Source organism: Orcinus orca, chromosome 2, assembly GCF_937001465.1.
Source record: "Orcinus orca chromosome 2, mOrcOrc1.1, whole genome shotgun sequence".
Classification (NCBI taxonomy): domain Eukaryota; kingdom Metazoa; phylum Chordata; class Mammalia; order Artiodactyla; family Delphinidae; genus Orcinus; species Orcinus orca.
This window is the reverse complement of record NC_064560.1, coordinates 176,384,576-176,398,709: the sequence shown is the minus strand read 5'-3', so window position 1 is coordinate 176,398,709 and position 14,134 is coordinate 176,384,576. Positions and strand designations below refer to the sequence as shown.

General features: G+C 40.5%; 1 protein-coding gene across 2 annotated transcripts in view; it reads left to right on the top strand.

The window, feature by feature from the left end:
* The window catches only part of SPTLC2 (serine palmitoyltransferase long chain base subunit 2), a 110,492-nt gene extending 97,350 nt beyond the window's left edge, over positions 1-13,142 (top strand). For both annotated transcript variants that reach the window (XM_049705306.1, XM_033413937.2), the window contains exon 12: positions 12,770-13,142. In XM_049705306.1, the coding sequence (XP_049561263.1) occupies positions 12,770-12,889 (120 nt within the window). In that variant the 3' untranslated portion in view covers positions 12,890-13,142. The remainder of the gene's footprint in view (positions 1-12,769) is intronic.
* Positions 13,143-14,134: the final 992 nt, after the last annotated feature.

Sequence of the window (14,134 nt, the reverse complement as noted above, 5' to 3'; positions counted from 1 at the left end):
GTTATTACAGAGGAGTGAGTAGAGTTCCCTGAGCTGTACAGTAGGTCCTTGTTATCTATTTTATATCTAGTCATGTGTATATGTTCATCCCAAACTCCTAATTTATCCCACACCCCCACCATTCCCCTTTGGTAACCATAAGTTCGTTCTCTAAGTCTGTGGGTCTATTCCTGTTTTGTAAATAAGTTCATTTGTATCATTTCTTTAGATTCCACATATAAATGTTATCATATGATATTTCTCTTTCTCTGTCTGACTTCACTTAGTATGATAATCACTAGGTCCATCCATGTTGCTGCAAATTATTTCATTCTTTTTTATGGCTGAGTGATGTTCCATTGTATATATTACCACACCTTCTTTATCCATTCCTCTGTTGATGGACATTTAGGTAGTTTCCATATCTTGATTATTGTAAATAGTGCTGCTAGGAACATAGGGGTGCATGCATCTTTTTTAATTTTAGTTTTGTCTGGATATATACCCAGTAGTGGGACTGCTGGATCATACGGTAGTTCTAGTTTTAGTTTTCTGAGGAACCTCCATACTGTTTTCCACAGTGGCTGCACCAGCTTACATTCCCACCAAGAGTGTAGAAGGGTTCCCTTTTCTCTACACCCTCTCTAGCATTTATTGTTTGTAGACTTTGTAGACTTTTTTTTTTTGAAGTGTGTGCAGTGGTGAAGAGTACCATGATGTCTAGTCAAGCCTGGTCCACTGTTTTTTTTTTTTTGGCTGCATTGGGTCTTCATTGATGCGCCCGGGCTTTCTCTAGTTGTGGTAAGCAGGGGCTACTCTTCGTTGCAGTACGTGGGCTTCTTGTTGCGGTGGCTTCTCTCATTGTGGAGCACGGGCTCAAGGTGCATGGGCTTCAGTAGTTGTGGCACGCAGGCTCAGTAGGTGTGGCTCGCAGGCTCTAGAGCACAGGCTCAGTAGTTGTGGTGCATGGGCTTAGTTGCTCTGTGGCATGTGGGATCTTCCCAGACCAGGGCTCGAACCTGTGTCCTTTGCATTGGCAGGTGGATTCTTAACCACTGCGCCACCAAGGAAGCCCTGTTAAGTAGACTTTTTGATGATGGCCATTCTGACCGGTGTGAGGTGATACCTCACTGTAGTTTTGATTTGCTTTTCTCTAATAATTAGTGATGTTAAGCATCTTTTCATGTGCTTTTTGGCCCTCTCTATGTCTTCTTTGGGGAATTGTCTGTGTAGATCTTTGCCCATTTTTTGATTAGGTTGTTTGTTTTTGTGATATTGAGCTGCATGAGCCATTCGTATATTTTGGAAATTAATCCTTTGTCGGTCGCATCACTTGCAAATATTTTCTCCCATTCTCTGGGCTGTCTCTTTGTTTGTTTGTTTATTTATTTATTTATTTGGCTGCGTTGGGTCTTCATTGCTGCACGCGGCCTCTACTTAGCGGTGACTGGGGTCTACTCTTCATTGCAGTGCATGGGCTTCTCATTGCCGTGGCTTCTCTTGTTGCAGTGCGTGGGCTCTAGGCATGTGGGCTTCAGTAGTTGTAGCGCATGGGCTCAGTAGTTGCGGTACGCAGGCTCTAGGTCACATGGGCTTCAGTAGTTGTGGCACATGGGCTTGGTAGTTGTGGCTCACAGGTTCTAGAGCGCAGCCTCAGTAGTTGTGGCGCATGGGCTTAGTTGCTCCGCCGCATGTGGGATCTTCCCAGACCAGAGATTGAACCCGTGTCCCCTGCATTCGCAAGCAGGTTCTTAACCACTGTGCCACCAGGGAAGTCCTGTCTCTTTGTTTGATTATGGTTTCCTTTGCTGTGCAGAAGCTTTTAAGTTTAATTAGATCCCACTTGTTTATTTTTGTTTTTATTTTCATTACTCTAGGAGGTGGATCCAAAAAGATACTGCTGCGATTTATGTCAAAGAGTGTTCTGCCTATGTTTTCCTCTAAGAATTTTATAGTATCTGGTCTTACATTTAGGTCTTTAATCCATTTTGAGGGGTTTTTTGTATATGGTGTTAGAGAATGTTCTGATTTCATTCTTTTACATGTAACTGTCCAGTTTTCCCAGCACCACTTATTGAAGAGATTGTCTTTTCTCCATTGTATATCCTTGCCTCCTTTGTCACAGATTAATTGACCATAGGTTCGTGGGTTTATTTCTGGGCTTTCTATCCTGTTCCGTTGATCTATAAGTCTGTCTTTGTGCCCATACCATGCTGTTTTGATTACTGTAGCTTTTATCGTATAGTCTGAAGTCAGTATAGCCTGATTCCTCCAGGTCCATTTTTCTTTCTCAGGGTTGCTTTGCCTATTCAGAGTCTTTTACGTCTCCATATAAATTTTAAGATTTTTTGTTCTAGATCTGCAAAAAATGCCCTTGGTGATTTGATAGGGATTGCATTGAATCTGTAGATTGCCTTGGGTAGTATAGTCATTTTGACAATATTGATTCTTCCAATCCAAGAACATGGTTTATCTTTCCATCTGTCTGTGTCATCTTTGATTTCTTTCATCAGCATCACATAGTTTTCAGAGTACAGGTCTTCTGTCTCCGTAGGAAGGTTTATTCCTAGGTATTTTATTCTTTTTGATGTGACGGCAAATGGGATTGTTTCCTTAATTTCTCTTTCTGATCTTTTGGTGTTAGTGTATAGGAATGCAACAGATTTCTGTGTATTAATTTTGTATCCTGCAACTTTACCAAATACATTGATGAGCTCTAGTAGTTTTCTGGTAACATCTTTAGGATTTTCTATGTATGGTATCATGTCATCTGCAAACAGTGACAGTTTTACTTCTTTTCCAGTTTGGATTCGTTTTATTTCATTTTCTTCTCTGATTTCTGTGTCTAGGACTTCCAAAACTATGTTGAATAAAAGTGGCAAGAGTGGACATCATTGTCTTGTTACTGATCTTAGAGGAAATGCTTTCAACTTTTCACCATTGAGTATGATGTTAGCTGTGGGTTTGTCATATATGGGCTTTACTATGTTGAGGTAGGTTCCCTCTTCTTTTGGCTGCACTACGTGGCTTGTGGGATCTCAGTTCCCCAACCAGGGATCAAGCCCAGGCCACTGCAGTGATAGCACTGAATCCTAACCACTAGGCCACCAGGCAACTCCCAGAAGTAGGTTCCCTCTATGCTCACTTTCTGGAGAGTTTTTATCATAAATGGGTGTTGAATTTTGTCAAAATTCTGCATCTATTGAAATGATCATATAGTTTTTATTCTTCAATTTGTTAATGTGGTGTATCACACTGATTGATTTGCGGACATTGAAAAATTCTTGTGTCCCTGGGATAAATCTCACTTGGATGGTGTATGATCCTTTTAATGTATCATTGGATTCAGTTTGCTAGTATTTTGTTGAGGATTTTTGCAACCATCTTCATCAGTGTTACTGGCCTGTAATTTTCTTCCATTGTGGTATTGTTGTGTGGTTTTGGTATCAGGGTGATAGTGGCCTTATAGAATGAGTTAGGGAGTGTTCCTTACTTTGCAATTTTTGGGAATAGTTTCAGAAGGATAGGTGTTAACTCTTCTCTAAATGTTTGATAGAATTCACCTGCAAAGCCATCTGGTCCTGGACTTCTGTTTGTTGGGAGTTTTTATACACACACACACACAAAGTATTTTTATATTTATTTATTTATTTTTTGGCCACGCTGCATGGCATGTGAGATCCTAGTTCCTCGACCAGGGATCGAACCCACACCCCCTGCATTGGAAGTGCGGAGTCTCAACACTGGACCACCAGAGAAGTCCCTGTTGGGTGTTTTGGAAATTAGTTTATTGGAAATTAGTTTTGGAAATTAGTTAACTGCTATCAGTTTCAATTTCAGTACTTGTGATTGGTCGGTTCATATTTTCTGTTTCTTCCTGAATCAGTCTTGGGAGATGGTACCTTTTTGGAATTTGTCCATTTATTTTAGGTTGTCATTTTATTGGCATATAGTTGCTTGTAGTAGTCTCTTATGGTCCTTTGTATTTCTGTGGTGTCAATTGTAACTTCTTCCTTTTCATTTCTAATTTTATTGATTTGAGCCCTCTCCCTTTCTTCTTGATGAGTCTGTCTAAAGGTTTATCAATTTTGTTTATCTTTTCAAAGAACCAGCTTTTAGTTTCATTGATCTTTTCTATTGTTTTTTTTAGTCTGTATTTCATTTATTTCTGCTCTGATCTTTATGATTTCTTCTACTAACTTAGGGTTTTGTTTGTTCTTTCTCTAGTTGCTTTAGGTGTTAGGTTAGGTTGTTTCTTTGAGATTTTTCTTATTTCCTGAGGTAAGCTTGTATTGCTATAAAGTTCCCTCTTAGAACTGCTTTTTCTGTGTCCCATAGGTTTTGGATCATCATGTTTTCATTTGTCTCTAGGTATTTTTTGATTTCCTCTTTGATTTCTTCAGTGATCCATTGCTTGTTTAGTAGCATATAGTTTAGCCTCCAATTGTTTGTGTTTTTTACAGTTTTTTTTCTTGTAATTGACTTCTAATCTCATAGCATTGTGGTCGGAAAAGATACCTTGATTTCAGTTTTCTTAAATTTACTGAGGCTTGCTTTGTGGTCCAGCATGTGATCTATCCTGGAGAAATGATCCATGTGCACCTGAAAAGAATGTGTATTCTGCTGCTTTCAGGTGGAATGCTCTATAAATATCAATTAAGGCCATCAAATCCAATGTGTCATTTAAGGCCTGTGTTGCCTTATTGATTTTTTGTCTGGATGATCTGTTCATTGATGTAAGTGGGGTGTTAAAGTTCCCCCACTATCATTGTGCTATTGTTGACTTCCCCTTTTATGGCTGTTAGCATTTGCCTTATATATTGGGATGCTCCTATGTTGTGTGCATATATATTTCTAATTGTTATATCTTCTTCTTGGATTGATCCCTTGATTATTATGTAGCGTCCTTCTTTGTCTCTTGTAACAGTCTTTAAAGTCTATTTTGTCTGATATGAGTATTGCTACTCCAGCTTTCTTTTGAATTCCATTTGTATGGAATACCTTTTTCCATCCCCTCACTTTCACTCTGTATACATCCCTAGATCTGAAGTGGGTCTCTTGTAGACAACATGTATATGAGTATTGTTTTTGTATCCATTCAGCCAGTCTGTGTCTTTTGGTGGGAACATTTAATCCATTTACATTTAAGGTAATTACCCATATGTATGTTTTTATTACCATTATGTTAATTGTTTTGGATTTGTTTTCACAGGTCTTTTTTCTTCCCTTCCTCTTCTGTTCTCTTGTTATTTGATGACTATCTTTAGTGTTGTGTTTGGATTCCTTTCTTTTTTGTTTGTGTGTACCTATTGTAGATTTTTGGTTTGCAGTTACCATGAGGTTTTGGTATAGCAGTCTGTCTACATACAAGATTGTTATAAGTTGCTGGTCTCTTAATTTCAAATGCATTTCCAATATCCTGCATTTGTACTCTCCTCATGATTGTTGGTTTTGATATCGTATTTGTGTGTGGATGATTTCCTACCTTTACTGTATGTTTGCCCTTACCAGTGAGCTTTCCCATTTGTAATTTTCTTGTTTCTAATTGTGGCCTTTTATTTTCAACCTAGAGAAGTTCCTTATGCAATTGTCGTAAACCTGGTTTGTTGGTGCTGAATTCTGTCAGCTTTTGCTTGTCTGTAAAGCTTTAGATTTCTCCGTCAAAACTGAATGAGAGCCTAGCTGTGTAGAGTATTCTTGGCTGTAGGTTTTTCCCTTTCATCACTTTAAATACATTGTGCCACTTCCTTCTACCCTGCAGTTTCTGGTGAAAAAATCAGCTTATAACCTTATGGAGATTCCCTTTTATGTTATTTGTTGCTTTTCCCTTGTTGCTTTTAATATTTTCTCTTTGCCTTTAATTTTTGTCAGTTTGATTAATATGTGACTCAGCATGTTCCTCCTTGGTTTTATGCTGTATGGGACTCTGCACTTCCTGCAGTTGGGTGACTGTTTTTTCCCCCGTGTTAGGGAAGTTTTTAGCTATTATCTCTTCACATATTTTCTTAGGCCCTATCTCTCCCTCTTCTCCTTCTGGGATCCCTGTAATGTGAATGTTGGTCTAATGTTTAATGTTGTTCCAGAGGTCTCTGAAACTGTCCTTATTTCTTTTCATTCTTTTTTCTTTATTCTGTTCTGCTGCAGTGATTTCCACCATTCTGTCTTCCAGCTCACTTATCCGTTCTTCTGCCTCATTTATTCTGTTATAGATTCCTCCTAGTGTATTTTTCATTTCAGTTATTGTTTTGTTCAACTATGTTTGTTTGTTCTTTATATCTTCTAGCTCTTTGTAATACATTTCTTGTACCTTCTCGGTCTGTGCCTCCATTCTTTTTCAGGTAGATTGCCTATCTCCACTTGACTTAGTTGTTCTTCTGGGGTTTTTATCTTGTTCCTTCTGTGGAACATATTCCTCTGCCGTCTCATTTTGTCTCACTTTCTGTGTTTGCAGTCTCCATTCCACAGGCTGCAGGGTTGTAGTTCCTCTTCCTTCTGGTGTCTGCCCCTTGGTGGGTGAGGCTGGTCTAGAGGCTTGTGCAGGCCTCCTGGTGGGAGGGACTGGTGCCTGCCCACTGGTGGGTAGAGCTGGGTCTTGTCCCTCTGGTGGACAGGGCCATGTCAAGGGGTGTGTTTAGAGGCAGCTGTGGGCCCAGGAAGACTTTAGGCAGCCTGTCTGCTGATGGTTGGGGCTGTGTTCTCGCTGTGTTGGTTGTTTGGTCTGAGGCATTCCAGCACTGGACCCTACAGGCTGTTGGGTAGGGCCAGGTCTTGGTGTCAAAATGGCAGACTCCCAGAGAGCTCATGCCAATGAGTACTCCCCAGTACTTCTGCCACCAGTAACCTTGTCCCCACAGTGGGCCACACCCGCCCCCCCCCACCTCCCCAAGCGACCCTCTGAGACCAACATGTAGGTCTGGCCCTGGCTCCTATGTAGTCACTGCTTTTTCCCTTGTGTCCTTGTGTGTGCCTTCCAAGAGTGGAGTTTCTGTTTCCCTCAGTCCTGTGGAGTTCCTGTGATCAAGCCCCACTGGCCTTCAAAGCCAAATGCTCTGGGGGCTCCTCCTTCCGATGCCAGACCCTCAGGCCGGGATGCCTGATGTGGGGCTCAGAACTCTCATTCTTGTGGGAGAACCTCTACCATGTAATTATTTTCCAGTTTGTGGGTCACCCACCCGGTGGGTATGGGATTTGATTATATCGTGAATGCGCCCCGCCTACCATCTCATTGTGGCCTTTTCTTTGTCTTTGGATGTAGAATATCTTTTTTAGCAGGTTCCAGTGTTTTTTGTCAATGGTTGTTCAGCAGTTACTTGTGATTTTGGTGTTTTCGTGAGAGGGGGTGAACTCAAGTCCTTCTATTCCACCATCTTGTCTCTAACATCTTCAAGATTTCAGACTTTATATTACATAAGTATTACTTTCTGAGAGTTTATAGAGCTCTAGAACATATTTGCATAAAATTAGTTGATAGAAATATCATAATATTAATTCATTGGAGAGCTACTAATCTTAAAGAATATTATGAATGTATGTTTTTAAAAGTTTAATTGACATTTTAATTTTCTTAACTGCTAAAGATTTTGGTTTTTCTTCCCTATTTCTTCATAGCAAAACTCCTACCAGTATGAGTATATTCTTAATCTTCTTCTGACACTGAAATTGAATTCAGTTTATTGATACTGTATCTTTGTTTTTCTTCTTTTTTATCTTGATTACACCTTTTGGATTTTTTCCAATAGATTTTCCCTTTACTCAAAAATCTTACTGGTGAATTTCTTCATTGATTATTTTTTAACCCAGCAATATCAACTTTTCTTCCACTCTACTTTATTTGGGTGTTTAGGAGTTTCAGCACACCTTTTTTTTCTTTTTCTTTATTTTATTTTATTTTTTTTTTTTTTTGCGGTACGCGGGCCTCTCACTGTTGTGGCCTCTCCCATTGCGGCGCACAGGCTCCAGACGTGCAGGCTCAGCGGCCATGGCTCACGGGCCTAGCTGCTCTGCGGCATGTGGGATCTTCCCAGACCGGGGCACGAACCCGTGTTCCCTGCATCGGCAGGCGGACTCTCAACCACTACACCACCAGGGAAGCCCAGCACACCTTTTAAAAAACATCTGTGTCATTAAAATGCAATGGCTATAGTAATTCACTGTGTTTACTAACAGTTTTTACTCCTGATAACTGTACACATTCAAGAAATCATTTAGGGACTTCCCTGGTGGTCCAGCAGTTAAGACTCCACACTCCCAATTCAGGGGGCCCGTGTTCAATCCCTGGTCAGGGAACTAGATCCAGCATGCCACAACTAAGAGCCCACATGCTGCAATGAAGATCCTGCATGCCACAACTAAAGACCTGGCCCAGCCAAATAAATAAATAATTTTTTAAAAAAAGAGAGAAATAATTTAGATGTAACCAGTATATCTTGTTATATTTCTGTTGCGTTTACCAGTTGAGAGTGCTAATATTTTTCTCATAAGATCCACTTGCAGGATTATTTGACTTTGCCTTCCATTTAGGTTTTTTTTTTTAATTTATTTGTTTATTTATTTATTTATTTATTTATTTTTGGCTGCGTTGGGTCTTCACTGCTGAGCGTGGGCTTTCTCTAGTTGTGTGAGCAGGGACTACTCTTCGCTGCAGTGGCTTCTCTTGTTGCAGAGCATGGGCTCTAGGCACACAGGCTTCAGTAGGTGTGGCTCGTGGGCTTCAGTAGTTGTGGCATGTGGGCTCAGTAGTTGTGGCTCGCGGGCTTAGTTGCTCCACGGCATGTGGGACCCTCCAGGGCCAGGGCTCGAACCCACGTCTCCTGCATTGGCAGGCGGATTCTCAACCACTGCGCCACCAGGGAAGCCCCATTTAGGTTTTTTAAGCATAAAGTGCATTTTTTGAAACCACAGGTTTGTTGAAGTCAACAAACCTTATGATTTGTCTTATGATTTTTTTATGTCTTATGATTTTGTCTTATGACTTTTGTCTTATGATTTTTTTATGGAAGTAAACATGAAAATTATGAGATAAAAATGAACTTTCATTTATTAATGGGCCCCATGACATGATTCTGTATATAGAAAATGCTATACAATTCACACACAAAAAACTAATCTGCTAGAGCTGATAAATATATTCAGCAAAATTGCAGAGTAAAAGACACAAAAATTAGTGTATTTCTATACACCGGCAGTGAACACATGAAAAGGAAATTAATATTTCATTTATGAGAGCATTCAAAAGAATATACTACCTAGGAATAAATTTAACCAGGGGAGGTGAAAGACTTGCATATTGCTATGAAACATTGCTGAAAGAAATGAAAGAAGATTTAAATAAATGGAAAGATACCCTATGTTCATGGGCTGGAAGATTTAGTATTGTTAATGTGGAGTACAGCAAGATCTGTAGATCCATTGCAATCCGTATCAAAATTACAATGGCTTTTTTTTTGGAAGAAGTAGAAGAGCTGATCATCAAATTCATATGGAATTGCAGGGGGCCCCAGATAGCCAAAACAATGTTGAAAAAGAAAATGGAAGTTGGGGGACTCAAATTTCCTGATTTTAAAACTTACTTCAAAGCTACAGTAATTGAAACAGCGGAGTACTAGCATAAAGATAGACTTATAGACCAATGGAATAGAATTAAGAGTCAAGAAATAAACCCAGACATCTATGGCTAATTGATTTTCAACAAGGGGCTAAGACTAGTTAATGGGGAAAGTATAGTCTCTTCAACTGGTGGTTCTATACAGCTGGATAACCACATGCAAACGAATGAATTTGTACCCTTACAACATGGAGGAGGCTTGAAAACATTATGCCAAGTGAAAGAAGACACAGAAGACCACATTTATATGAAATGTCTGAAATAAACAAAGTCATTGGGTCAGAAAATAGATTGCTGGTTGTCAGGGCTTAGGAAAGGAGGAATGAGGATATGAGTATGGGGTTTATTTTTTGAGGTGATAATGCTTTAAAATTAGATAGTGATGAAAGTTGACAACTTTGTGAATATACTCAGAAGCACTGAATTGTAAACTTTTAAAAAGGTGAATTTTTTGGCATGTGAATTGTATCTCAATAAAGCTATTATTTTTTAAAAGAAGAAGAGCAAGCTTATTAGCTCAGGGGTGCACAGGTATCCGAGAATATTCTCTTATTCAAGGGCCATACTCAACCCTAAATTAACATGTTTTTTCCCTAAGAACCCATCTTACCCTGTGATCTGGAGGTTCAGTGTAAGTGTAGACTATTTGTTAACAGTTGGTACTTGTAATGCTTCATTATTCCTAATCTAACCAGGTAACCCCACATCATGACCAGCAGTTTCTAGTTACAATTTTATCTCTTTTTTTCCTTTTTAATATTTATTTATTTATTTATTTGGCTGCACCAAGTCTTTAGTTGCGGCACACGGCATCTTCGTTGCGGCATGCGGGATGTTTAGTTGCGGCATGTGGGCTCTTTTAGTTGTGGCATGTGGGATCTAGTTCCCTGTCCAGGGATTGAACTCGGGCACCCTGCATTAGAAGCACAGAGTCTTAACCACTGGACTACCAGGGAAGTCGCATAATTTTACCTTTTATGTAAATAAAACCCATTCGTCTGAGATAGTTGGTGTGGTATCAGTCATAATCTTGTTATCTAGATCCCTTTGGGCTACTGTGGCTTTTTTTCTGTCTCTATTCATTTTCTTTTTTAATTGATGAAAAATATCATGTTCTTCTGAATATCCTTTACTTTGTGATCTTAGTAAGTCATGTATTGTTTTAAATTAATAAATCTGTATCAGAGGTCAGGGGAATAAACAGTTAATGGGTTCGCTCAGCTGAAATTCAATCTTAAATTGTTTCTATATGGAGCTTTTAATTAAACCTCTTCTCAAAGGTACCACTGTTCGGATAGCATGTTGAAGTCCAGCTCTTATTTGCTTTTTATATTTTTCACATTTGGAGTGAAGAGTATTTTTTTCTTATGCTAGAATAAATAAGGAATACTATTTCTTGGTGTTTCTTTTTCCTCTCTACAAACACTGATTTTTTAAAAGTTAAATTTAGGAACAGGTATATGTGTCTGTTTACTGATAATCAACTGATTCCCTTTTCTGAACTAGAAGATGTACATTTTCATATGGGATTACAACCATGAGAGTGGACAGAAGATTTATACGATGTGACGGAAATTTGGAGAGTCAGACTTAGGCAATAGGGCTTCTACTGCCCACATTACCCTTTCTTAGTCTAATGAGATGGTGTCCTAGATAGAGCCATTGTCTCCAGAGCTGAGGCCTATTAGACCCACTAGGCAACATCCACATGTGCTTGGGGAGTGAATAACAGGGCTGGAGAGCTGCCATGACCTGAAAATGCATTCTGTGACCTGAGCCAGGTGCTTTTATTAGAAAGCCTTAGAATCTAGGATTCGAAAATTTTTGCTATCTTCCATGGATTTTTCTGAGAGGTATCTGGGGCTTGGAATTTCCTTGTCCTTCCATTAAACATTTTCTAAGAAATTCTGAACATATATCCCTTTCTTATATTATCATTCTCTATTCTGACTCTCTGTGTGCTGCTTTTTGGAAAGTTAACTGTGTGAACTATGAGTTGTGTACTTTGCTGTATGTATGTTGGGTTTTGTTTGTTTGTTTTTAAGTACATATAAGAAACCATACACAGATTACCAGGTAGGGCTAGTATTGCAATCAGGAAGAGACTTTTCATCACTTGTCTTAGTGTTTTAATTTTTATAAGAAACATATTTGAAAAATAAAAGAGCAGGTTTTATAGAAAAGAAAGTTATACTGAGAGAGTTTTGATGGAAAGACAAGATAATCTCTCAATGGTAGGATTTGGGGGTTTTAAATCAAACCTGAGTTTAAATGCTGGCTCTGTTTCTTCCCTTGCTGGCTTCCACTTTTTCTTACTAAGTCTGCACAGCAGCCCACTTTGGGGACTCTCTTCATCTTGCATCTAGGAAGCATCCCAATGCAGACTTCTCACTTTTTTGGTAGTGTGATAACAGAAAGAGCAAGTACTGGAGGGTAAAAGGAGAAATGACAAATTATAGCCAGCCTGGCAAATTCAGGATACATATTCCTTCTTCTTCCAAGCATGTCATATATTTTTTAAAAATATTAAAATGCTCTTTCTCTTTTTAAAAAATATTTATTTATTTATTTATTTATTTATTTATTTATTTATGGCTGCGTTGGGTCTTCGTTGCCGTGCGCGGGCTTTCTCTAGTTGCGGCACGCGGGGGCTACTCTTCGTTGCGGTGCGCGGGCTTCTCATTGTGGTGGCTTCCCTTGTTGTGGAGCACCAGCTCTAGGCATGTGGGCTTCAGTAGTTGTGGCGCACGAGCTCAGTACTTGTGGCTCTCGGACTCTAGAGCACAGGCTCAGTAGTTGTGGCACACGGGCTTAGTTGCTCCACGGCATGTGGGATCTTCCCGGACCAGGGCTCGAACCTCTGTCCCCTGCCAATCCCCTGCATTGGCAGGCGGATTCTTAACCACTGCGTCACCAGGGAAGTCCCAGCATGTCCTATTTTGATGAATTATACCCTTTATTCTGCATCCCTGCTCTTCACAACCTGTTCTTCATGGTCAGCCTGATGTCCTTGCTCAAAAAGCAGCTCTTTCCATTGCTAGACTCTAGTCTTCTCAGAGTAAATGCATTGGACATGGTCCCACCACAGGATAATCTTGCCATGATTGTTTTTAGAAAAATAAAGCACCAAATGTGTCTTCCTCCTCCTGGCTCTGACTAACCTCTGCTCTGTCTTGTATATTTTAGGCTTTAAAGGAGATAGATGAAGTCGGGGACCTCTTGCACCTGAAATATTCCCGTCATCGGTCGGTACCTCTATTGGACAGGCCCTTTGACGAGACTACATATGAAGAAACAGAAGACTGAGCCTTTTGGTGCTCCCCTAAAGGAACTCTCCCTCACCCAGGAGAGTGTGTGGCCTTTCCAGTCCAGTTGCAGGAACCACACTTCTTGTGCAAGAGATTTCCTCAACTACTGACGGTGGCCACCTCCACTCTAAATGATATTTTGTAAATAGTGAAAAACTGCTTCACATCCTTCCTTTGCTACATCACCTTTAAAAAGAGAGGTGACTCACTTTGCTTTTTTGTCCATTAAAAAATGTTTTATTTTATAACTATTCTACTTGTGAAATCACACTGACCCTACCCTGTCTCTGGCTAACCACGCAGGCCATTTTCCTCTCCCAGCCGCCTCACAGATGTGGGCCCATCCAAAGCTCCTGCTGGCCCTGACATTACAGCCTCGAGACTCACCTGGCCCTCCTTCCTGGGGAGCAAGTGCCTTCCACTTACTTCCAGTCCAGGTCTCAGAGGTTGCCAGCCTTGGAATCCTTGTTTAACCAGTCACGTAATCAACCAAAGCGTTTTAATGTGTCTTAAGTTTAGCCATTTAAGAAAAGTAGTAAACACTAACATTGCTGAAACTCCCTGTCATTGTATATCCCTCCCTGGCCAGGAGCCTCCAAGGCTTGGTCTTATTCCATTTTGTTCTGGTCACCAGATGATATCTTCCTTCACCATCAAATGTTTCTTCGTAATGGTCACCATCTGAGGGCATGTCCAGTTTCTGGGTTCTTCCCAAGCTGGAATCTAACACTCCCACCCCCTGTTTAAAACACTTAAATGTTTTAAAAGCACCCACACCCGCCTCTGGTCAGACCTCGGTGCCGAAGTCGACTCACCCCGCACCCTTCTGTGTACAAAGCTGCTCCACAGAGTGACGCGCCCTCCTGCGCGGTGAGGGCGGGGGTGGCGGGGAGAGGGGTGGCTGCTCCTTGTAGAATGTCTGTGGTTTCCTTCTGACTGCTTTCTACTTTTCCGAACCATGACAGCCTCTGCCTGGGTTTGGGTCCATATTAGGGTTTCAACTGATAAAGGAGAATGTTGGTAAATCTCCGCTCAGAAATCATTTGTCATGTTCCTAATTTAAGGATTAAAGTTTATTAACTTACCCTTCTTAGAAGATGACCTATTTAAATATCACTCTGGGGCTTCCCTGGTGACTCAGTGGTTGAGAGTCCGCCTGCCGATGCAGGGGATGCGGGTTCGTGCCCTGGTCCGGGAGGATCCCACATGCCGCGGAGCGGCTGGGCCCGTGAGCTGTGGCCGC